Below are 24,869 nucleotides of genomic sequence, written 5' to 3'. Positions count from 1 at the left end.
CGGGACGCAGGGTTCTGGGTGTGCCCACGCCCATTCCAGGTGGCTCTCCATCTCCCTGCGCCCTCACCCACGATGTGCCGGGTTCTTGGTGCCCGCTCGCTGCGGCTCCCCATGTCTATCCGCCCTGGGAGCGCGCGCTTAGGAGAGGTTCCCGGCGTGGCTTTGTTCACATGAAGATCCTCGCTTCTCTTCAGGACCTTAGTGCACCCTCAGCTCTCAGTCTGTCAATCAGTAAACCTTGATTGAGCGAGATGTGTGCCAGGGCTGTGCTGAGGGCTGGGGAGACCTTCCCTGCCCCCAAGGAGCTCCCAGTCTAAGGGGAAAGAGGACAGGCAAACAAATAGATAGTAAGCAGAGCTGGAGGCAGGACAAGGAGGAGGCCCAGGAGAAGGCACTGAAGAAGGCCCTGGAGTGAGGAGGGGCTGGGAAAGGCTTCCTGGGGAGCCAGGGATCTCAGTCTTCAGAGCAGAGGCGTCAGAGCCCTTCAGGCCTGGGGTGCCTGGAGAGGACAGGACTGGCTCTGGAAGAGTGAGCAGCCCTTCTGGGGTCCACACTTGCCAGGAGATTTCTGGCTCAGGCCCAAGATGAGAGGGACACTGGGAGGGGAAAGAAGCCGAGGCCACAGGAGTTTTCCACGCCACGGTTCCCTAGCGCCTTTATGGCTTGAGTGGTGGCCTCTGTAAGGATAGAACTGTGCCAGCTCCTCAGTGTGCTGCCTTAGAGCAGCTCAGGGAGGGCGTTGGGGAGGCCTCCTCTTTGGTGTGTCCGACTGGTACCCAGGGCCTCCAGGTTCATTTTCCTACTGCCAGTGATGAGGAGCCAGAAATGTTGAGGAAAAAACCCCCAGGAATACAGAGAACCCTCGACCAGGGTTCCCAGGGCAGGGTCACCTGGAATGAACTCACAGACTCAAGCATTCTCTAAGTCAAGGTGGCAAAGACTTATTGCTATGCTAGACATCCGGCAGGAGTTCTTAGGGAACCTGCAACTTTAGGGGGTACAGTTAAAGTTTATATAGGATAAACTACAGTAAACCAGGTGCCGAACCTGCCAACTAGGTAAGTCAGGGTGGGATTAGGGAGTGGTTAAGGAGAGGTCGGTTCTTAAAGGAACATACACTTTTTTATTTTTTTTAAAGCAATCAGGGTTAAGTAACTTGCTCAAGGTTACACAGCTAGGTGTTTCTGGGTGTGGTGCTGAGTATCTGATCCCGGGATTCGATCCAGGTCATCCCAACACTGGAGACAGTGTTCTTTCTCGCTGAGCCACCTGGCCACCCCTAAGCAATTGGGGTTAAGTAACTTGCTCAAGGTTACACGGCCAGGTGTTTCTGGGTGGGCACTAAGTGTCTGAGCCTGGGATTCGATCCCCAGGTCATCCCGACACTGGAGCCGGTGCTCTTACTCGCTGAGCCACCTGGCCGCCTCTGGAACATGCACTTTTAATATCCACTGCACAGAGTTCCCTGGGTAAAACCCCAGAAGGTTTCTACAGGGAAGTGTGGTTTTAGGTCTGAACCATCACTAAGTCAGCTGGAGGACGGCTGCCGCCATCAGTGTCTTGTTAGATGAGATAATAAGGGGGTATGGCTATGACCACATGTGATAGGTCAGTGAGTAGGAAATGTCTTTATGACCCTGTACAGAGCTGGTTAAAACTAGAGGTGCAGCTGGCTGCTGTATCAGAAAGGTAAGCATTCTGCTGGGGCCTGCCTGCTGCCGCCTGCTGCCCTTGGGCTGGACAGAAAGCGCCTGAGACAGTGCTTTGAGGCGCCTCCTTTGGGCCTCCCCCTCTCGTGCACAGGGTAGGCAGTCTGGTACTGGAGTAAGGATGTGCCATAAGAGGAGAGGAGGCTGGTTCTTGCTGGAGGCAGGATTCGCACCCAGGGCTTTGGACTCTCAGGCTGGTCCTGTGTCCCTAGCCCAGGCTGCCTCTCAGTTGTTTTTCAGAGAGTGAACATCTCTTGTTGCAGAGGCCCCCAAAGGGCCTCCACAAAGATGAGGCCAATTTTCGGGGCTCACAGCAGTGCATTAACGTGTGCCTGGTATCTCAGGAACCACCGCATTCTTTTCTCCTTTGATTTGTCATGTTTCTGTTTCTATTTGGATTTTTTGCCTTTGCTCCTGCCAGGAGGGTCCAGCCTCTGTTTCTCTCATTTCCATTTATATCTAGAGCTACCCACATCCTACTAGCTATCACTTGGGGGTATCCTCTGGGTTTCCAATTTATTTTTTGTGGTATATTTAATCTTTAAATATCTCATGATAGTTGTATTCATTTCTTCATGGATCTGTTGAAGGGACTTGTCACGATTAGCCTCTGCAGTCTCTACTTGTATTAAGGCAATAAGAGATAATCTTAGCCTTTTTAAAAAATTTTTTTGGAGGGGGGAAGGCAGGGCAATTGGGGTTAAGTGACTTGCCCAAGGTCACACAGCTAGTAAGTGTTAAGTGTCTGAGGCTGGATTTGAACTCAGGTCCTCCTGACTCCAAGGCCAGTGCTCTATTCACTGTGCCACCTCACCACCCCAATCTTAACCTTTTTGATGGGCTTGTATCGTCTGGAGCTTGTGGTCCACTGGGATCCAAATGACTTTTTCACACCAGTTGCTTTCTAGCCATATCTCCTACCTCCTGTGCTTGTGTACATGAGGTTTTAACTACAGGGCAGGACTTTCTATTTACCCTTATGTAACATATTTAATTTTTTTAGCCGTGGCCTTTAGTATTGGCCTCTTGGTTGAGCAGGGAGGCACTCCCTTCAGTCTAGAGTCCACAGGTTCTTGGCAGGCTAACTAGAACGCTGTGCCACGACTAATGAGACAGAATGTGCCAGATGGTACAAGTCAGACACCTGAGTTTGAAAGTCATGCTCACAGGCACAAGAGAAGGAAGGCCACTGGGGTGGGGTGGGGGGGCCTTGGGCATGGCACTGGGCAGCCAGAGTGCTGCCAGCCAGGATTCAGTGTCATTGAGAAAATCGGAGAAAATAAATCAAGATCCAGGAGCAGGTGGCCACTGCTAAGTCACCCTAGGGGTAGCTGAGCAGTCCCATTTCCTTGATTAGGATGCCCCTGCCCTACAAGGCAGAATGTTCTCCTTTACCCCGGAGGGCAGAGCTAACACTGTTGGAGGGGGGGTGCTATCCCAGAACACAGTGGGCTGTCCGGGAAAGAATGGCGCTGACTCCTCAGCGGAGAGCGGGTGGAGGCTCTTCTCCCAGGACTCAGACATGTTGGAGTAGGGCTGCATGTCCAGGGACCCGTGAGACTAGACCAGATGGCCTTGCAAGGTTTGGCATGGGCCCCTTGGGCAGCGCAGTTCTGCATTCGTGGAGAGCTGAGTCAGGGGGGACAAAGCGAGGCCAGCGTCAATGTGTCTGTCTTTTCCCTCCTCCCCATGCCAGCTTCGAGATGAGTATGCCCAGAAGTTAGCAGACGCAGATGTGGTCGAGAGGCACATTATTCAGGCCCGGGCTCGGTCCGTGGCAGAGGAAGAAAGGGTCCTGAACAACGTCAAGGCCCAGGAATTTGGGACTGTCCAGCTGCCTCCAGGTATGCACTCTGTGTCTGCTCCTGTCCAAAGCTGCTGAGCCCGACCCATGGCAGGATTTCAGTAGAATCCAGAGGCTCCCCTGTCCTTCCTGGGGCCTCCCTGGAGTTGCCAAAGCCCATGTTCAGAAAGGGCCGGCAAAGTCATCTGGTTCAATCAGAGCCCAGTCAGGCCTCTGGTCCAAGCAGGACAGGCCTCAGCCCCTTTCTGTGTGGGAGGCCTTTGAAGACTGCTACTGTCCGTTCCCATCTTGTCACGGGGCTTCATAGGGTCACGCCTCGGTCCGCCTCCTCCTGATAGCCCAAAGCATCAGTGTCATTCCTGGCTGTGGTGTGACTGGGCAGGCGGGGGCGGCAAGAGACGGCCTGCTCTGGGGCCCAATGCTCCTGTCACACCCCCGTGTGTCCCACCTATTGTACTTGTCCAACTGACTCTAGTACTTGGGGCAGCAAGGCGGCACAGGAGACAGAGCCTGGGGTTGGAGTCAGGAAGCCCTGAGTTCAAATCCAGCCTCAGAGGCTCACTAGCTGTGTGACCCTGGGCAGACCACTTCCCCCCGTCTGCCTCAGTTTCCTCATCTGTGAAATAGGGATGATGACCATTGCCTTTGCTTCCCAGGCTGTTGTGAGCGCCAAATGAGGCAGAAGTGTGAAGTGCTCATGCCAGGGCCTGGCACACAGTAGGGCTGTATAAACGTTAGCTCTCATTTTTAAATCTAGGTCTATGAGTGTATGTATTGCATCTGACTTGATCCCGCTTGGCCTGTTACTCTAGCCTATCAAAGCCCTCCTGGCTCCAGCAGATACTCTTTGGCCCCGGCCCAGTTATCCCCACGTGGGTCTGCTGCCAAATGCGCCTTCAGCAAGTGCCCTTGATAACAGCACTGACCCTGACCAGACCCCGAACATCCAAAGGCAGAGCCTTAGAGAGGCCTTGTCCTGGTTGGGCAACACTCCTGCAGCTGGTCATCCAGCCTTTCTGAATCCCCCCTCTGGGCCTCCTAATCTGGCCCCTGGCTCTCCTGGGAGGACTACCCCATGCTGCCGCCTCCCTGCCCCGCCAGCCCCCCACCCAAAGGTTCTCCACTTCAGCTAGCCTCTCACAGGCAGCCCCTAGCCCCCATGAAAGACTGAGGCTCTTCGTTGGGGTGTGTAGGCAGCAGTCATGGGAGGTTTGTGAGGAAAAGACTGGTCATTCTGGATGCCTGTCAGGGGCTGACTGATGTCAGGGAGGCCCTGGAGTGGGAGGAATCCGCAGGGGGCCGGCTGGCTTTCTTTGTACAGTCGCTCGTGTTCTGTCTGCATTTCAAGGCCAGATTCCATGGCTTGATTTGTTTGCCTTCCCCAGCTGGCCACCCTTCCTTCTCACTGGCATTGTAAACACGTCCAGTTTTTGTATCCAGGTCTGTGCGCATGGTCCCCACGTGCCTGATGGGCCCTCCTCTCTGGCCAAGCCTGAGAGTTTCAGCCACTGCCTCTCTCAAGGCTTTCTTGTCCCCTGGCCAACCCCTAGGTAGCCCCAGTGCTTTCTGCCCTCAGCTGGGTGTCTCATCAGCATGACACAATGTAGGGTTGGAATGGACCGTTACTCATTTTTCATGGTGAGATTTGCCCCCAGCTAGACTAGAAACCTCTGGAGGGAAGGGCAGCTGTCTGCTTTTCCTGCCTCCCCCGTAGGACTGACCTGACAGCTGGTTAGCATCCTGCTAGGTGCTGGCTACTGTGTAAGCAATGGGGGTACAAGGGAAAGCCCGACAGTCAGTGCTCTGAGGAGTTGCCAGTATACGTATGGATGGCACAGGCAGGTACCTTGGGGGTGGCCCCAGAAGGCAGGCCCTGAGATGAAGAAGGTTGGGGCACTGCCGGGGACCCATCTCAGAGGGGAACGATGGATCATCATCCCAGAGGGGAGATGATGGAGGGGCACGGCTGGGGACCACAGGCTGGGCCCTTGGTGGAAGGAGTCTGGAGAAGAATCTGAGAATTCTCAGTGAATTCCACTGGTCCTCAGTGCAGCATCTGCGCAGCTCAGCAGAGCCCAAGGCCAGCTTTCTGGCATCGGCTCCGCCCGTTCACTGGCCTTTCTTTATTCCTTTCCTGAAGTGAAGTCGGCCTTCAGATGGTGTGTGAATAATGAGCTACTGAAGAAACACAGCTTGATCTGTCCCGAAGATTACATCCAGGACCCTTTGCCTTTTTCCCGAGCACCCAAAGGTAACATTTCTCTCATCTCTAAGGAGTCTTCTTGCTGAATTCCAGCCTGGGCTTGGAGAGGAGCTGCCTTGCACTGTTCTCTCACAGTGGCCCGGCAGCCCTGAGCACATCCTTCCTCGTGGCATTTGTCCCAGGCGAGGTTTCCCTCTAGGCATCTGAGCTCTAGGCAGGGTGGTCACCAAAGGACAAAGCGTTGGGAGACCCGCTGGGTCCCAGGGCCCTGGAGAACCAGGCCGGTCCATTCAGCTGGGACAGTTGGTGAGTCGGCTGTTTCTAGTTTGCCCTTGACCCTGTGGTGGTGAGGATTTTCAGCATGCTGATGAGAGTCCTTTCTCTGGCCAGTCGCTCCTCGGCTCAGATGCCTCTTTGACCCCTCTTGCAGAAAGCATGTTTCCTCCCCAGGCCCATTGTGCGTTGACCCTCCCCTCTGGTCATTGATGAGGCCAGGGCAATGGGAACAGTCACCCAGGGAGTGCTTAGAAAAGGACATGGTCACGGCAGCTGGGGACGCTGAGTTTGGGAGGGTGCTCCAGAGCCAGGGGCCAGGCACACCCTGGGGCTGGCTCGGGGGAAGGTTCGGATCTGCAGACAGTGATGGGTGCGTGTCCCTCCGTGTCGGGGGTACCCATATCGCTTGATGCTGGCTCTCTCCTTGGGGTTGTTGAGTTCCCTTCCCTGGGCCTTGCCCAGGAGCCCTCTGACCTTTGCCCTGGGGGGTCACAGGTTCCACTTCTTTGGCTTCCCTTTCTGCACCCCACTGTCCCCTTCTTCCTCACCGACTTCCCTCCTCTCTCTCTTGGCTCTCGTGAGCACTCATCCTTGTCCTTCTGCTTGCCCTCAAACCCCCAGAGGATGCTTCTCTGTCGTCCCCAGGCCCTGCCTTTCTTTGCTTAGGGGGCCTCCCAGAGACACCCTTTTGCCCTCTTAGCAGCAGCCCAACCAGCTTTTCCACCTCCATGAAGCATCTAGGAGGGACAAGGATTGTGTGTTGGGAAGGTGTATTCTCTCCATGGCCCATAATCCCTCCTGTGTACTTTACTTCCAGAAGGCTCTGCATTGTGTGGCTTGTGCTAAGCTTTTGCTTTTGTCCATTTGTGCTGATCTTGTCAGTGGGAGGTGTTTGGCTGCAGGTCTGCCTGGCACAGGTTGGGAAGGAATCCCAAGGGTCTTTTGAGCCCTGCCCTGCCCCAGAGAGGGAGGGAGGTGCCAGCCAGGACAGGAGCCTGCTGCTTTTAAGTGGTAGTACCACCCCTATAGAGCTGGGGCTCTGGGGCTCAGAGTTCAGGATGGGGGCTGCTCCCTGGGCTTGTCAGACTTGGGGCCCCAGCTGAAGGGCACCATGTTGAGCTAGTCAGGATCAGCAGCCAATGGGTGCCCACTTGGGCCTCTCTGAGCCTGCCTGAGGCATATTCATACCTCAGGCCCAGTGAAACCCTCCAGGGAAGGCTTCATCCCTGAAGTGGGTGCCCCTTGGGCTCCAAGATGGTCCTAAGTCTCAGTCTCATCTAAAAGGATGACTAGACAAAGCCCTGAATTGGAGGTCTTGGTGCCCTTCCTCTGGCATCTCTCTCCTCACTGCAATCTCTGAGCATGGTTTGTCCATCCCGGGTCCTTTGCTGACAGGTGTGTTTGGGGGTGGGCTGGGGTGAAACAGGGGCACCAGCAGCCGGCCTTGGTAGCTCTCCTTGCACGTGACCACTTTGGCATGGGCGCTGTGGATGGTGCCCAAGCTTCTGGGGGCCCCTCCTGCTTCGAGCAGGCATTCCTGGGCTGAGCTCTACTGGGGGCTGCGACTGCCTCCGCCAGCACGCCTTTCCCTCTTGGCTCACTTAGCTGCATGTTTTTAATCCAGTATAATTCTGCTTCTTTCTCTTCTCTTGGCATCATCTGCATCTCCCACTCTGTCCTCACCCCTCGCCACTGCTGCCTCCCAGAGGGCTGTCCCTTATAAGGACCCGAAAGGGGCCCCCACTTCTCCAAAGGAGCAAAGAGAGGTCACACTCATGTAGCTCAGTCCTTCCTTAAGTTGTATTTACTATTAGAAATAGTATGGCTGTGAATTCCTGCTGGTTTGTCCCTAGAGGAAACCCCTGTTGGTCAGTGACACAGAGCCCAGAAATGTCCCCTGGGGGCCTGATCTTCCTAACCTCCCAAAGGGAAGCAGTGCATCATCATTACCTCGATGTTCAAAATGAGGCTGGGGTTCAGTTTCTTCCCTTTGAAGTCTCTGGCTGCCTGAGGCTTCCTAGACCCAAGACTTTGTCCTGTGTAACGGAGGAAATTCCCAGAGGGCCCCGTTCTGGATTCACAGAGAAACATGGGGAGGGGACTGCTTCGTTTGGACTGATGTGTAACAGAGCATTGGGAGAGAGAAAGGAACTGCCAGCCTTCTTGTTGGCAGGCCGGGTGACCCCTTTGGCCCTTTCCCTCGGTTATAACCATGGTTTCCTTTGGATCACAGGAGAGAGTGACCCCGAGGGCTATAAGCTGACCTTTAGCTACAAGCAGCACAGAGTCGGGGCAGAGGACATTCAGAAAGTCACAGAGATGGTCAGCAAGAAGAAGCTCCCAGTCATCCCTTCTGAGGTGTCCTTGTCCACCCTGACCAAGTGCTCAACGCCGGAAGTGACGCCCCCCAAAGCTGTCAAGGTAGACTCCGGGAGCCACAGCCCCACGTCTGTGTGTGGGGTGGGGTGGTGATGGACGGAGGCAGAAGACAGAGGAGGAGCAAACCTCACCGCGATGCTCTCCAAGGCTGTCAGGGAGGTGCCAGCACCCAGAGCCCTGCGTGCCTTTGGGGGAAGTCTTGCATCTGCCTTCTTTTTTCTCGCGGGCTCCGAGTCTGGGCCTACACCCAGAGCCATGTCTCCCAGGAAGCTGTTTTGAGTCGGTGCCTTTGCTTGTTTCCCAGAAATGCCGCTTTCCAAAGAATAAAATGTGGATGAATCATCTAAACACGGCCCAGAGGGTCCAGGAGCGGCGGCTTCTTGCCAGATTTGAGAACCAGCATAATTTTCTCAAGAACCCTCGCTTTTTCCCACCTAACACTGCAAATGGAGGCAAGTCCCTCATCTTTCCTCTAAAGAAGACAGGACCAATGAGAGATGAACGGAATGTTGAGTTCAGTGAGAGGTTTGTCTGGGATGCACGTGTCCAAAAAAAGTGAAGCCCAAGAGCAAGAGAGGCTTGATGGCTTCTCTTCTTTCAAAGGGTGTCCTTGTTCTGCCTTTGTGGACGGGGGAGGCGCCTTGGGGATGGGGTCTCCAGTGGTTGGACACAGAGCGAGTATTTGTCAAGCAGCCTGTGGGAGCAGCACAGAGAGAAGGGCTGGAGGGCCTCTGCACCGGCCATCTGGAGACCCTCTTTCTTCTCTAGGTCAGCACTGGGTCCCAGTCAGAAAAGGGAGGGCCCAGTTTGTTTCCATGTTCTCAGTGCATGCTGGGGGCCCTCCCAGTGCCTCCTCCTGCCAGCCCCGTCCTTTAGCTCCTGGGGTCTGCAGGCCTCTTCATTCCTCTCCCAGTCTGACAGTGAACAGGAAATAAGCAGAATCCTGCCTTTTCTGCTGATAGTTCACTGATGCCATTTCTCCCAGTTCATCAGCGGTCAGCAAGTGCTGATTTGGCCCCTAGTGTGTGCCGGGCATACGAGACAAAAGTGAAACTTCTTGTATATGAATCGGCAGATATACACTGGCAGCCCTGCCTGGGGAAGGAAAGCAGTGGTTCTGACCGGAGCTGCAGAGGGCGGGTAGCATTGTGCACGCGTGTGTGTACACGCGTGTGTGTGTTGGGCTGTGTCTAACAGGCCTTTTATTTTCCTGTTTCCTTCCAGAAATTTTGATGACACTCCAGTGTTTCTAGCCAAGCCAGCAGTGGGGTTTTTTACTGACTATGTAGTTGGACCAGTTTACGAGGTAGAAACCTTGCTTTTTTACTGACTCTCTCTTAACCATTGCCACTTGCAGCATTCAGCCCAGGCCACACCAAGCCATGCTCTTCTGATGGCTGGTCACAGAGAGGACGAAGCCAGATATGTCCAGAGGCTGACACATGCATTTGGTGGCAATGATTAATGAAAGGCTGATCATTCTCAGGAATGAGCTTAGAAACTCCAGAGAGAACCTTCTGCCCTTGTCCTAAGGCATGGTGCTGCCATGCCTGGGATCCTCTGCATAGGGTATCTTAGGAGAGGTTGGACGAGGCCCAGGAAGGGATGGCCTGGGGTGGGGGGGGGTCATCTTGGTGGACTCTTCAGTTTTGAAAGAAGAAAGCTCAGACAGATGCCCATCAGAACAGGAGGACAAGGGGGGGTGGTAAATGCAGACTTGTTCCTTGATCCCAGAAGACCAGAGTTGGGGTTCTCTTGGGAACCTGGAAACAGGCAGAGGACAGAGTAGGGAGCCCCATTTTATACAGTGCAGAGTGAAAGGATTTCACTGGGAAAGAGCCTGATGGTGAGCCAAACCTACAATGACGTTCCTGAAGAGTTTACAGAAATTCGTAGGTTATAGCTCTGTGGGTGCATCATTCAGGGCCATTAGTGATTCATTTACTCGTTCATTCACCACATGGTGACTGGGAATGTACAAAGTCCTGGGTGTCAGGAGGGAGAGCCGCAAAGATGAGTGAGAAACAGGTCCTGTCCTCAAGGGATTTAAGTCTGGTGGGGGGAAGCCATGTCTACAGAGAGCTGGCACACACAGGGGTGGGTGCTGAGCATTTGGAAATTGCTTTGAGTCTGTAATGGTGGGAGGGATCACGGAAGGCTAACCAAAGGAGATTGTCCTGGAGCTTGACCTAGGCTGATAGAGAGGTATAGACCTGGGAGAACAAACAAACATTTGGGGAAACGATGTCTCGGGTGACCGGGAAGTGAGGTCCGTGTGGATGGTCAGCCAAGGCCGATTAGGGATGGGGTGGATTGAAGACAGTGCACAAGAGTGACCCCAGAGAACAGTGAGGGGCTTGGGGATGACAGTGGTCACTGAAGGGCAATGTTGCCTGCTGAGCAGACTTCAGTGTGGGCAGCAGAACGCTGTCAGGGTCCTCTGCAGGGAGACCCCAGGAAGCCTTGGGAGTGGCTGAGAGGGCCGAAGGAGAGCGTAGAGGAGGTGCTTGGGGAGAGAGACAGCCATATTTGGGAGAAGAGAGAAGGAATCCAGAGCAGGAGATGGGAAGGGTTATGGCCCTGGCCCTGCCCCATCAGGCTCATGGCACAGAGTGTTTCTGCTTCGTGTCTGTCACAAGTCCGGTGACCTCAACTCCTCGAGGTCAGACAGGAACCGTTGGGGACCAGCAGAAAGGGTAGGGCTGCTGGACTCAGGCCCGAGCTGGGGAAAAGGAAGAAGCAGAGAACTCGGCCCCTAGGTTGTAAATAGCAGGGTCTGGGTTCTGATTCAGCCTAACCTTTGTTTCCCACCTTGTTCTTTGAATGATAAATCCAGATTGTGCTCGAGTTGCAAAATATGACATCCACCAGCCGCCACCTGAGAGTCCTCCCGCCGTGCACGCAGTACTTTTCTCTGGGCTTAGGTGAGTGTGATTCCTTGCTAGTGCTCCCCAGTGACTGGCAGCCGCCGACATCGGCGCCCCCACGATGGTGGGCTGCTTCGGGCCTCCATGGGCAGGTTGTTGTCACAGACCACTTCCTGACAAGCAGGGCCCAGGGAAGTTGTGCTCTCTGGCTGTGGTGGGGGCTCTGCCCTCCTTGAGCGCACCTGGGCTCTGAGCGTCTTTCCTTCTTTGTACTGTCCTTGAAGCTCAGCTTGTGGCCCACACTAGGCAGCACACATCAGACCTGAGTGTTGCTCAGAATGGTGAGCCAAAGCTCAGAGAGGCCTTTCAACATCCGCACAGAGGTTTTAGGGTTAAAAACCTGCTTTCCAGCTTGTTAGCAGCCAGCCAGCTGCTGGTTCTCTGAGGGGGAAGGAAGCCTTCCTGGGGATGGGGCACAGAGCAGTGATGGCTGTCTGCCTCAGTTTCCTTGGCTGTAACATGGGGATGACAACAGCCCATTCTTGTTCCTGGGGTGATCCTATAGGGAAAGCCCTTCCCCATTGATGCCCCTTTTCCGGCTCCGCCCAGGCAGGGGAGGCCTGGCCCAGCAGCTCCTTGACTATCCCAGGTGTCCTGGGGTCAGAAGCCTCTTGTTTGGTGGTGGTTTGTTCTCAGGAACACTTGCAGCCACACAGTGCCTCTCCAAAATCACGAAGCCCTGATCCCCACAAACTCCTGACGTGGGACCTGGAAGTTCAGACGGTTGCCTTGGTCTGGCAGGAAGGTTCCCAGGAGAAGCAGGACTGGTGGCCCCCGGGATGATCTGCCGATACACGGTGCGCTTTGCTCCTGACAGCCTTGGAGATTTCGATGATTTTATTTTAGTGGAGACTCAGGCGGCCCACACGCTTCTGATCCCCTTACAGGCCAGGAGACCTCCTCCAATGCTGACACGTTAGTATGGATTCCAGCAGGTGTGGGGTGCTGGGGAGGCAAGCAGGGGGTAAGTTGGAGACGTGCTGGCCTCCCAGAGGGTGGGACGGGAGCTCCCTCCAGCAAAGCAGGGGATGGGCAGACAGACTAGAGACCAGTGTCGGCAGCAGCCCACGCCCTGGGTCCCAGATTCTGATCCAGGGCCTTGTTTCCACATCTGAACAATGAGGGCCTGAGGTCCCTTCCGGCACTGATCTGTGGGTATTGCTGGAGGCACAGAGAGGGGAAGGGGTGCACCCAGCCTCCAGCCCACAGGTCAGTGCTCTGCCCTGGGCCCCCCAGCTGGCAGCACTGGTAGATTTTACCCCTGAGCTCAGCAGGCTCTCTCTTACGCCAGAGTGCCTCTGGTGGGTGGTTGTTGAGCAGCAAGAAGGGGGTGCCCTTTGAGTGAGGAGCGACTGAGCATTGTACGGGGCTGTCATAAAATGCGGCTCTGCAGTGAGGAATGGTGAGTGTGAGGCCTTCAGAGAAGTCTGGGTAGAGCTGCATGAACTGATGCAGAGCAAAACAAGCAGAACCAAGAGAATCCAGAAATATGTGTCTATTTATGTGTTGTACTCGTATCCTTGTGTGTTTGTATGCACATACGCACATGCACACACACGCGTGCTCACACACATGCACACGCCCTTTCATGGGAGAAATGTAGATGAGGACGAGGAGGGCAGAACAGTGCCGCCATCTGCTCCTCGTGCCCGGTTGTTTTTCACTGGAGAGTCTGGGTGGGAAGGGTTTGAAGTTGCTGGGATGTAAAGGCCAAAGGAACCAACAAAATGTCTTTCATAAAAGAGCCTGTATAAAGATTGGGGATTTCTCTCAGAGACAGTGGGTTCTTTTCCACTCTCCTCCCTTGTCTATCCTGAGCGCCGCTCAAATCCTGACCTGCTTCACTTTTTGTGCTGCTTTTCTAATTCAAAATAAACTCTAAGTTACATGCACTGATTGAGGCCAGCAGCACAGACAATCTAAAAATGATTTGCATTTGCATTTTTATCCATCCAACTCTTGGTCTGGCTATAGGTTTTAACATTTTCCTGATTGTTTAGCTTGAGGCAGTTTCAAACGATTGCCATTCTCCCTAAGCCAGAGAAAGGGAGCCCAGGATTCCGAATTCATTACAAAGAATCCACCAAAGAAAGATCATCAGGGATCATTAAGAATGAACTCACGTTTTCTCCCACATAAAACATCAAATTGCTCTATTTCTTGCTGTGATTTTGGGGGGCAATAAATCAGTCTCCAGAAAGGCAATCATTGTTCTTTTTTCATTATCAGTTCTTTTACTGTGGGCGCCTTGTTTTGTAGATGCCTAATAAATGTAGGTTACAGCCATTGACTTCTCGGTTGTTTGTAATTTTAGTATGCTCTGGAATACTTGACTCTGAAAAGAGATCAACCCCGCTGCCCAACAGCTCTCTAAATCAAATTTTAAAAAAACCACTGGGCATTATCTGGAGATTTGAATCTAATTACAATCCTATATTTTTATTGCCAAAATTGACTCTTTGGGAAGTATAAAGTGGGGTGAGGCCCTGCTCGGGTGTGGAGTTTCGTTCCCTTGGAGTTAACCTGAATTGTTCCTTGGACGTGCCTGAGCTCAGGAGCTGACCTCTCATCCAACATGAAGTCCCCTTTGGAATGTTGGTCTGGGGCCCAGTTCCCACAGGCACCAGCCCTTCTGGCACCCTTCAGTTCAGTGTAGACCGAGCTCATGCTACATTAGTCAGGACTTTGGAGTTCTCGTTTCTCGTCCCTCATGGACATCAGGAAAGGGCCTCTTGCGGGTGCTCCACGTGCCCCTACTTATGAACACCTCCTGGCCTTGGAGGCCACCATGGCACCTGATGGGCCGGCTCCACGCCGATGTTTACAACCTAGTTTTCTTGTCTCATGGTGGATCTGAAACAAGTGTGAGCTGAGAACGGCGTCCTGCCCGGAAGCTCACGCCCCACCTTCTGTGGCCGCTCCTGTAAATAACCAGCTGTGCTCCTGAGGGCCCTTTCTTCCTTGGGGCTGCTGCTCCAGTCTCCCTACCTGAGGAAGGTAGCTTGGCAATGTGCCCCAGGGGCCAGGTGGTCAGATGCCTGTGACTCTTCACACCTTGATGCTCTCGGTTTTGTTAATATTTCAGTGGCTTCCGGCTTAGACTGTGGTTACTGCCTTGTTGGGGGAATCAAGATAACTGGGTTCATCTGCAAGAATATCGGGCTGAGCACAGGCAGGTTCTGCATCATGCCCAAGTCGTCCTGGCCACCTCCAAGTTTCAGGGTGAGGGCTCACTCCTATGCTGTTCTGGGGCTTCATCTGGTCCTGGTTTCGGGTAAGGGCTCAGTCCAGTGCTATCCTGGGGCCTGGGGCTTCATCTGGTCCTGGTTTTGGGTAAGGGCTCACTCCAGTGCTATCCTGGGGCTTGGAGCTTCATCTGGTCCTGGTTTCAGGTGAGGGCTCAGTATAGTGCTATCCTGGGGCCTGGGGCTTGGTCTGGTTCTGGCTTCAGGTGAGGGCTCACTCCAGTGCTATCCTGGGGCCTGGGGCTTTGTCTAGTCCTGGTTTCAAGTGAGGGCTCAGTCCAGTGCTATCCTGGGGCCTGGGGCTTGGTCTGGGCAAGGCCCCAGCAGCTCCAACAGTGCTTGCTTTAGCTTACATCGGTGTCCCAAGAAATGGGAGCATGAAAGTAACAAAATGGGGTGGGGGGAGGAGGAAGAGGAGACTCGCATCTCCTTGGCCCCCGTCCTCCTCTGATTTCTTTTCCCACAGTCTGTTGCTGCAGTCGGCTTTGTGGAGCAGGCACCCTTTGGAATCCTGCCTGCTGTTTTTGAGCTCATCCCAGGACAGGCGCTCCTACTGGAGGTAGGGAGTTGGGTGGGGCTGGAGCTTCTCTGAGTCCGTGTTCGTGTTTGCTCTTTTTTCGACCAAAGCCCTGGAGACCTTCCCTTCATTCCTTTCCACGCTTTCAAGCCAGAGATCTACTACCAGGGAGATTCTAATCCTCTACTGCACAAAGAAATTCCATCAGGAAATCAAGCCATTTGAATGATCCCTGTGGGGAAATGTAATTTAATTTTTATTGTTATTTGTTATTATTTCTGCCAAATGTATTTCTCTTCTGGATTACTTTTGGGAAATTCTTTATTCTGGGCCTCAAGTCAGCTTGTGAAGCCTTTCTGGTCACTCTAGCTGCTGGGGCCCTCCCTTTTCCACTACCTTAACTCATTTGGAGGGTGCCCATTTCCACACCCCAAGGCCGTCTTCTCTCAGAGAGCCTTCCGTCTGCTCTGCCTCCGCTTTGGATGGACCTGGTTGTGGACAGGAAGCTCCTGGAGGGCCTGGACGGCCTTTTGCCCCTCCTCGTGGCCCCAGCACTCAGCCACTCCAAAGGCTTCCCCGGGGTCTCCCTGCAGAGGACCCTGACAAAGTTCTGCTCTCCACATTGGAATCTGCTCGGCAGGTGACGTCACCCTTCAGTGACTGCCGCCACCTCAGCGCCTCACTGTCCTCAGGGGTCACTGCCGATTTGTTTTGGAATCTGCTGATGCTGAGTCCTTCCTACCCAAGACCTGCCCTCCTCCTTAGCATTGTTGGTGCCCCCCATGCTTTTGTATATACTTCACATTTTCTTATCTGTGGTATCATATCCCCAGTAAAGAGTCAGCTCCTGGGGGCAGGGAGGGGGCAGCTCCCTCTTGTTTCTGTCTGTCCGACACCTGGCACCATATGACATTCCATAAATGCTTATTGGAAGGGAAAATGAAGAGACAGTGGCAGAGAGCAAAAGATGGTGAGAAAGAGGGGCCACAGGAGGGTCTAAGGCCGAGTCAGCCTGTGGGGCAGGCTGTGGCCTCCGCTGTGTCCACTTTCATCCTGTACCGCTTTGCTAGGTGTCGTTTCTCTAGACCCCGTTTTTGACCCTGGGTAGGTTTTAGTTCCAGAATCATACCTGTATGTGCCTATGCCCTGATGTTCTTCAAGAGGGTTACTAGTCAGAGCTCTTACCCTCCTTCACGGGAGGCCCTCTCACTGCTCCTGGCTCTCCACTGACACCCATTCCCTTGAACCCCTCGAGGCCATTATGATGTCTTCAATTATGTCTTTCCTGAACACTTCAGGATGAATCAGGAAAATGGGTAAGAGAAGGGGGCTTCTTTTCTTGGGGAAAACTGAGGGCCTTCTTAGTCACGTTGTCCATGTGAAAGAAAGCAAGGATCCCTCTGAGGCAAATAGGCCGAGCACCAAGGTAACTAGACTGCTGAGCCAAGCCTTTGGAGTCGAGTGGAAATAGAGTAAGGAAGCAGAGCCTAGGAGGAGATTGGAGCTAGGGTGGCTCTCAAGGAACCTCTGAAAAGGCCTGAGTAGGAGGGAATCTGGAATTCTTACGGGACAGAACCTAGAAAACAGTGCCTGAGTCATGGCTTTGCCAGGAGGGCAGTGTTTTACCTAAAGCCAAAGTGGAGGACTAAAATGGAGTATTTGCCCTTGACCTAAGGAGGAATGGCAAGGCAGCCCAGTGACCCTAATGGCTGGGGTAAACAGTTAAGCCAAGGAGGGGAATGAGCCTAGAAGACCTGGAAGGAGCATGGCAAAGCAAGAGTGAAGAGTCCCTCAGATTGCAGGAGAACCCCCCTTCCCTCCTCTCTCTGGACTGGCTCTGGGCATACCAGGCTTAGGCACTGGGGACAAGGGGCATGGTCAGAGAGGAGAAAGCTGAGGATGGCTTGGCAAGAACCTGTTCCCCAGAGGAGAAATCCCCTGCTTGTAGGCCCCAGGTAGGAAGCCAGCCTGCAGAAGTGAGCAAGTGCTGGTTGGACAAATCCTCTGTTGGAGGTCGCCCTCCCTACCGGATGAGAGCTAGTCTGGGGTGATGAGTCCTAACCCACCTAGAGAGAAGTCCCATGGCAGTAGAGGACATTCACAGGTGCCGTGCTGTGCCCAAGGATGGCCTTCTACCTAGGGGTCATGCTGAGAGACCAGTTCTCAGGAAGGCAGCTCGTGGGCATCCTGGGGGCCCTTGAACATTGCTTTAAGGACTCCTCTTTGTAATTATTGGAACCCTCACGTGATTACTCAATACCTTTGGCTTCCCCTCCAGTCCAGCCTTTTCCCAGGAATGTGGCTAAAAGTAGGGAGAAGGGAGAAGGTGCCTCCTTACTGGTTCTGTTGCTCTGTCTTTGGAGTTGGGCCTGCAGCAGTTTGTCTGCCCATGGTGACACCTCAGCCATTAGGCCCTTCCAGGCATTCCTCCTGGGACTGGGGTGGGGGAGGATGATTCTTTAGGGGTCGGGGCAACATCATAGGTGGTCACGTGGGCTCTCTGTGTTTCAGGTGTTGTTTCTTCCGACTTCCCTGGAAACAGTGGAGAAATCTTTCATCATTGTGTGTGACAATTGCCAGGTCAAAGAAGTCCTCATTTCAGGTTGGTTTGCCACCTGCTGCCCAAGCCATGAGCTCCAAGGGAGCTCAGTCCTGCTCCTAATGCAGCCTCCCCCTTTTGGGTTGGGGTGGGATGGAGGTGGGCTTATTGCCTCTTCCTCTTTCGACCTTCATCGCCTCTCACCACCATTTTGGCAGCTTCCTTCTAACAAGCCTCCCTGCCTCCAGTCTCTCTCCTCTCCAGTCCTTCTTCTACTCAGCTGCCAAAATGATTTTCCAAATAGCACAGGTCTGATCACATCGCTACTCTGCTCAATAAGCTGCTACGTCGCCCTATGCCCTTAGGATAAGATAGGAACTTTTTTCTTCAGTTGGTAAAGCCTGCCACAACCTAGTCCCTCCCCATTTTCCAGCCTCTTTATACAGAGCACCCTCAACAGCCGTGCCATCGAATGCTATTTGCTTCCTCCCTGTTCTGCACATCCAGTGTCCATCTTCTCACCTTTGCCCCCTGGGATCTCTCTGTTCCTTCAAGATAAAGTTCCACTTTTTGTAGACAGTCTTTCCCAATTCTCCAGCTGCCAGTGCCCTCCCTCCCATGACCACTTTGTATTCATTTGTGTGGGTTATGGGCATTCTAATATGTATATGGGTCATCGCTCCCATTAGACCAGTTTTTGAGGAAGCAAAAAAGACGTTTCACTCTTTGTGTCCTCACTCACCAGCACATAGTAAGTGCTCAGAGAATGCTAAGTGACTGACTGTGCATTCATACTCCCTGGTGGAGCCCATTCCCAGTCTGCCGTATCAGCAAGGGCAATTCTCACATCCAGGTCTCAGTCCAGACCCATTTCCCAGCCTCCATCCCATTCATCTTTTTCAGGGGTCTATGGGACATCTCCACCTCAATGTCCTGTCATCACCTTGAGCTCAGTATGGCTAAAACAGATCTATTTCCCCCATCCTCAAATGCAGTTCTTTCCCCCAGCTCCCCATGCCATGTGGCTTTCTGTCTCTGATGGGGGCCTCCTGTGGTTTCGCCCATGGCTGGGGATGCTGCGCACATGCTGGGGGGCACCTGGCAAGTGGTCGAGAGGCCCAAGCCCTCATGGTGGGTGACCTGTGAGCCTCATGGACTATTTTTGGAACACTCCCCTCTACGTTGTCTTGATGTCATTGACCTGCCCCAAAGCACCGTTAACGGTTCTTTGGATCAGCCAATGGTGCCACATCCCCAAAGGGTTATCCTTCCCACACTAGATCACTACTCACTCTTCTAGGATGCTGTCTGAAATGGGGATACCTTTTAGCTGATGGTCATGGCCATGCCCTCATTAGAGAAGGTGAGAAGCAGGACCTAGGACTCGGGAGATGAGGATGGTGGCATAGCCCCAGCTGCCTGCTACTGAATCGCTGGGTGATTTTGGAGAATCAACTTCTCTTTTTGGACCTCAGTTTCCTCCCCTATAAAATGATGGGGTTGGACAAGATGACCTTGGGTCCCTTTGAGATCCTCGGAAGTCTGACTCCAAAGGTGTTTTGAGAATCAGTTTGGATTGGGATATTTTTCTAAGGAAGTCTCTGAAGGCTGTGACCACTCTCAGGGGTCTGGTCTCTTGTGAGGCAGCTTCTGTTGAGTTTGGAATTAAGGTATTTGTTTAACTAACTGCCCAAGGGGGACGTGACTGTATGGGGGCTCTATGAGATGGTCTTGTTTACAGACCACTGGAGCAGGCTATGCCATGCTAAACCAACAGGCATTTATTAAGTGCTTATTGTATACAAAGCCCAGTACAAGATGCTGGATTTTCAAACAGCTGGGCAATTTGTCTTTTTGTGGAGGAGACCAAGGGGAGCTATTATCTCTAAGCTGATAAGCATATATGTGATCATTTAAAAAAAAATTTAAAATTTATCTTTAGTTTTGGGGTTTTTTTTTTTTTTGCTTTTTGGAGGAGTAGGGGTTAAGTAACTTGCCCAAGGTTCCACAGCTATCTTTAGTTTTTAACATTCACTTTTATAAGGTTTTAAGCTCTACATTTCCCCCTCCCCAAGATGGCGCACCATCTGACACATATCTCCACGTTAGTTATGTTGTGAAAGAAGGATCAGAACAAAAGGGAAAACCCCGGGAGAGAAAAAAAGAGCCAGGAATCTGCCTCGCTCTGCACTAGGACTCTCGCTCTTCCTCTGGGCATGCACAGCTTGTTCCATCATAAGTCTTTTGGAATTGTCTTAGATCTATATACATGATCATTGAGGGGAGGGAAAGAATATGGCCTCCAAAGAGGGTCCAGAAAGGCTTTTTCCTCTTGGAGAATGGCCCGTGAGCTGAGGCTTGGAGGAAAGTGGAGATTCTCATGGCCAGACCTGAGAATCTCCCATGGGAAACAGAGACAGGAGAGAGAAGGCTGAATTTGGGAAATGCCAAGGAGGCATCTAGAGTGCAGCTAGCTTAGAAAGCCAGGCTGGAGGGCATTAAGTACCAAACTGAAGAATTTCTGCTTTTTATTCTGGTGGTCGTAGGGAGCCAAGGAAGGTCCGTGAGGGCAGCACTGGCTAGGAAGCTGGTCACTATGGCACCTAGTGCCAGCCTACAGACCATCCTTCCTGGGAAGCCAGGCTGCAAGATTTATGTCAAACCCCAGGCTCTTGGTCACTTTCTTTGTGATTCCACGCAAACCCACTGCAGACAGCATCGTCCTCTGACCAGAGAAGAGTTGGGAAGCAATCCTACTCTGACCCTTATCCCTGGGGATGTGAGCAGGGATGCTCACACAGCCCCTGGCTTTGGCTTTCAGCTTTGCTGTTTAGTATCTGTGTGACGTCGGGTGGGTCAGCCCTCGAAAGGCTTCAGCTCCTCAGCCTGAAAACGAAGGAGTGAGATGAGGGGATTTCTTCTTGGTTGTTGATGCTTTGTTTGGAGGTGGAACTCTGGGCAAGGCTAGAGAAGGAGTTAGTGAAGCCAGCTTAGTTGGAGGACTCACAAACATAACTATGGGAGGCCCCAAGTACAAGGGCCAGGAAGAGGGTGGACAGCATGGCCCAGAAGTCCAAGGAAAGCAGCAGGAAGGCCTTGGCTCTGGTAGATGATGTGGACAGAGCCACCTTGTACCTGGATGGAGGGATAGCCACAGGCAGAGGGCAGAGTAGGACATGGTATTTCTGCTCCTGACCCAGTGTGTTGGGGATGGAAGAGAAGGCTGTGGTCTGCAGCTGGGGAAGCAGTGTCTTCTGGGGTAATCCAGGGGAGAGCAGCTAAGAGGAAGCTTGTTAATGATGGAGTGGGAGTTCTGAAGAACCCAGGAAAGGGGACAAGTCAGGCTGAGGGTGGAGGCCTGCTTTCCTTCAATGACAACGACATCCTCCATTGGGGGCCTGACCTTGGGGAAAGGGGTCACCTTGGTAAGAGAGCCTCCAGCCCAATGCACAAAGCCATGGTGGGGGCATCATCATTTTCCTTGGTGACAAACACTACTTTGTGCCTCAGTTTCCACATCTGTAAAATGAGAAGAATAATGCCTCTAGCACCTCCCCAACTCCTAGGATTGGGGTGAGTGAGGTTCAAAGGCGACACATGGCATAAAAGGGGCCCTTTTTAATAAAGTTCAGAACCTTCCATGTAAATGCTGAATGGCAGCATTGATGTGACAGCCTTCAAAAAATGTTTGGTTAATGGAGACAAACAAATTATGATATACAATTACAGCATATTTATTCCTTATTCCCTTAAGCTAGAGGAACTTGTACAAGGAGTTAGGAGATCTACATCCTAACTGATAAACAGAGGAGTCAGAAGACTTTCCATACATTGTAGAACCATCCCAACCCAGGATGACCCCATCACAAACCTTCATGGCCCCCATGCGTTGTCTATATGTGAGAAAGAAGCTCCTTGGTTGTAAATGCAAACTGACAACGAATGGAGCTTGTTTACATGTTACCGTCTCAGGATGTCTGTTTTCTCCCAAGATAAGAGGGAATCCTGTCTCCAGTCCCCTCTGGTTTCCAGTGTCTCTCTGATGCAGAAGGCAAGGGAAAGCAGTGTGTTTGATTAAGTCAGACTTTGGCCAAAGTATGCTATTTAATGGTCATCACTAGACATGGCCTCCCAATGAGAATCTTGCTTGGCCAGTTTCTCTAAGTGGCTATTGTGTCTGCTCGAGTGAGACCTAATGCCCTTTCTTCTCCAGAGAAATCTCTTGGCCCCTTTATAGCAAGTCTGCTTCTCTTGATATCGGCTCCCCCTTCCTGCATCTTGGAACCTTGTTTAGGCCCCCTTTGGTCCTGGATCTTCAGTCAAGTCCCAAATGCTGGTGAGACCCAATGGGGCCATTTCTGGCACAGTCAGGGAGCTTACCACATGATCTCATTCTAGAAGGTTGTTCCTGAGACTGAACTGTTCAGAGTTGGGGCCAAGATCTCCAAACACTCTGGAGATAGGGGTGGCCCTCCCATGTGCCACAGGACAGTGACACCGACAACAATGACCATTGAAAGAGCTTCACACACCTTATCTGAGCCTCACAACCCTGGGAAGTAGGTGCTGTTATTGTTCCCATTTTACAGAGGAGGAAATCGAGGCACACAGGAGTTAAGTGACTTGGCCAGGGTTACATAGCTAAGTAAATGTCGGAGGCAAGATTTGAACTCAGGTCTTCCTGACTCTAAGACCTGGACTCTTTCCTCTGTGCCACCTAACTTCCCATTCCTTAGTCATTTTTTTTATATCATTTGGTGTTTTCTGTGAGTGGAAATGCAGATGTGAATGCTGACCCTGCAGGTTCTCAGGATCCATAGGGAAACTGTTTTGTTGGGAAAGTCAGATGAAGAATGTCAAAGTGGCCACCGGGTCTTAGCATTTATGTGCTTGGTAACCTCCGCTGGCCAAGGCTCTTAGGCGCCATGCCTCAAGCCCTGGCCATGATTTCCAAATCACTGTGGCCACACAGGCTCTTTTCTTAATACCTCCAGCGATGGGGAACTCACTACCTCAATGAGGTGACCCATTCCATTGCAAATAGATCTAATTGTTAGGGACTTCTTATATTACATAACACATTTATTTCCTTGTAACTTCTCCCGGTCCTAATTCTGCCTTCTGGGACCAAGCAGAAGAAATCTAATTCATTTTCACCATGCCAGCCCACCAGGTATTTGAGGATTCAGACTAGTCCCCTGACCTGGTTTCAGAACTTGTCATTCCAGCCTTTTTCTTGACGCCAGCTTAAGATCACGTCATGCTGATTCATGTCAAGTTGACATTTGACTGAAAGCCCCAGGTATCACTGATGTGAGATCCTGTGGAGCACACGTCTCTGATCCTGGACTTATGTAGCTGAGTGTGTGAACCCAAGTTGAAGACTTTATGCTTCTCTCTCTCAAATAATGTTATTGAGGGAGACAGGAGAAGCTTCTTGGAAAGATTTTAGCTGGAACTCATAGGAAGCCAGGGTGGTTAGTAGGCAGAGCAGAAGAGGGAGAGTGTTCCAGGTCTGGGGGACATCTGGAGAAAAGGAGTCACTTGTTCACAGAACAGACAGGAGTCCGGCATCACTGGACCAAAGAGTAAATGGTGGGGAGTAAAGTGTAAGAAGACTGGAAAGGAGGGGAGCATTTTGTATTTGATCCTGGAGGCTATTGAATGACATGGTCAGACTTTCCCTTTAACAGCACAAGATAAGCTGGAGGGGGAGGGGAGGGGGAGAGACTAGAGGCAGGGATACACCCCCCCTCCCAGTAGGCTACGGATGTATTAGAGGAGAGAAGGGTATTTGAGAGATGATTCAGAGGTAAAATTGGCCAGGGATGCTTCAGAGGTGAAATCAATGAGAGATGTTACAAAGGTGAAATTGATGGGCGTTGGCACCCTTTTGGATTTGGGGGTGTGTGAGGGAGAGTGAGGAGTCTGGAATGACTCCTAGGTTTGGAGGATGAGGGTGCTCTCTACAGTAATAGAGAAGGTATAAAGAGGGAAGCAGAGGCGGAGAGCCTGTGACCTTTGACTGAATCCAAACTTGGTGACTGTAGGTTTAGGTCTCCCACGCCTGGTAGGGGAAAGATAACAAGTTCTGTTATGGTCATCCAATTGGAAATATCCGAAAGGCTGTTGGAGATGCAAGATTGGAGGTCAGCAGAGAGATTGGCGTAGGAAAAGTGTAGATTTGAGACTCGTCAGGATAGAGATGGCAATTAAATCTATGAGAGGTCAGAAAAAGAACAGGAGAATGGGGCAGGGTGGGGAGTGGAGGAAATTGTCCTGAAAACAGAGAGGAGAGAGTGTCAGGGAGAGAAGAGAGTTTGGCCACAGAGGTCTGTAATGTCAATATGGGGACTCTTGGTACGGGAACTCCCTCCCCCAGTGCAGAGTGCAGCCTGTTTTTTTCACTTAGTAGCTGAGTTTTAGGGAGTTGCTTGAAGTGTGCACCCTCACTTGGGTTCTTAACCTGTCAGTCCAGCTGCTCTTATCTCTCCTTCTGTACAAATTCTCAACTTCCATGACAGCATGAATCCCATGCTGCCAAGTAGCCGTGATGATGGGGAACTCATATTTCCTTCTTTTGTCCTGCAATCTTGGTTCACTTTGTTCATTACCCTGACATCTTGTCACTATTTAAGGCCCTCTTGGCTTCACAACACCTATTGTAAATGTCCAGTGCCCATCAGAGTGTCTGGCACGTAGTGAGCCCTTAATGAATGGTCCCACTCTTAGACCATTTCTTCCACCCAACGACTCTGGCCTCTCTGGTGAGACTGACCACAAGGGGTTCTTCCTGCCTTCTCACACAGGGACATAGGACTTGCTTTTAACATAAGGGTCCATGGCTTCCAGCAGGAGGCAAACATAGCACAGTTTCATAGGCCATGGGTTCCCTCCATTTCTAGACTTCCTGTATTTTAAGCCTTTGGATCTCAGTCTTTCATTCTTTATCATTTCCTACCCCCACTTAAAATCTAGCTTCTTATACATGTCTGTTTGCTCCCACTGGGCAGCAGTCACCTGAAGTTTCCAATTCTCCTCCAATCTTTTCCGATTATTAAATGCTAATTTGTTCATGTACAAGCAGTCATCCACCAGGAATCTGTTCATCTACAGAATGTAAGTAAATAGTCACCACTGCTGTTAAAAAAACATGTAACTTATCACTGACTTACCTGTAGCCAATAACATAATCCAAGAATCATTTCTCTTGGCATGAAAATGTATTGTGTGGATTGTTGGGACATGAGGATGTAGGTTGGGTTTGGGG

General features: G+C 52.0%; 1 protein-coding gene across 1 annotated transcript in view; it reads left to right on the top strand.

Moving 5' to 3' along the window:
* The window catches only part of DLEC1 (DLEC1 cilia and flagella associated protein), a 92,196-nt gene that overhangs the window by 7,141 nt on the left and 60,186 nt on the right, over positions 1-24,869 (top strand). The window contains exons 5-16 of the mRNA XM_069084586.1: positions 40-147; positions 1,922-2,044; positions 3,406-3,553; positions 5,654-5,764; positions 8,076-8,413; positions 8,676-8,896; positions 9,596-9,677; positions 11,208-11,295; positions 12,040-12,213; positions 14,384-14,520; positions 15,010-15,102; positions 17,572-17,662. Of these exons, the coding sequence (XP_068940687.1) occupies positions 40-147; positions 1,922-2,044; positions 3,406-3,553; positions 5,654-5,764; positions 8,076-8,413; positions 8,676-8,896; positions 9,596-9,677; positions 11,208-11,295; positions 12,040-12,213; positions 14,384-14,520; positions 15,010-15,102; positions 17,572-17,662 (1,714 nt within the window). The remainder of the gene's footprint in view (positions 1-39; positions 148-1,921; positions 2,045-3,405; positions 3,554-5,653; positions 5,765-8,075; positions 8,414-8,675; positions 8,897-9,595; positions 9,678-11,207; positions 11,296-12,039; positions 12,214-14,383; positions 14,521-15,009; positions 15,103-17,571; positions 17,663-24,869) is intronic.

This window comes from Petaurus breviceps, unplaced genomic scaffold (assembly GCF_028583685.1).
Source record: "Petaurus breviceps papuanus isolate PSGF00001 unplaced genomic scaffold, PetGlider_PUasm1.0 174, whole genome shotgun sequence".
Classification (NCBI taxonomy): Eukaryota; Metazoa; Chordata; class Mammalia; order Diprotodontia; family Petauridae; genus Petaurus; species Petaurus breviceps.
This window is presented reverse-complemented; position numbering and strand designations above follow the sequence as displayed.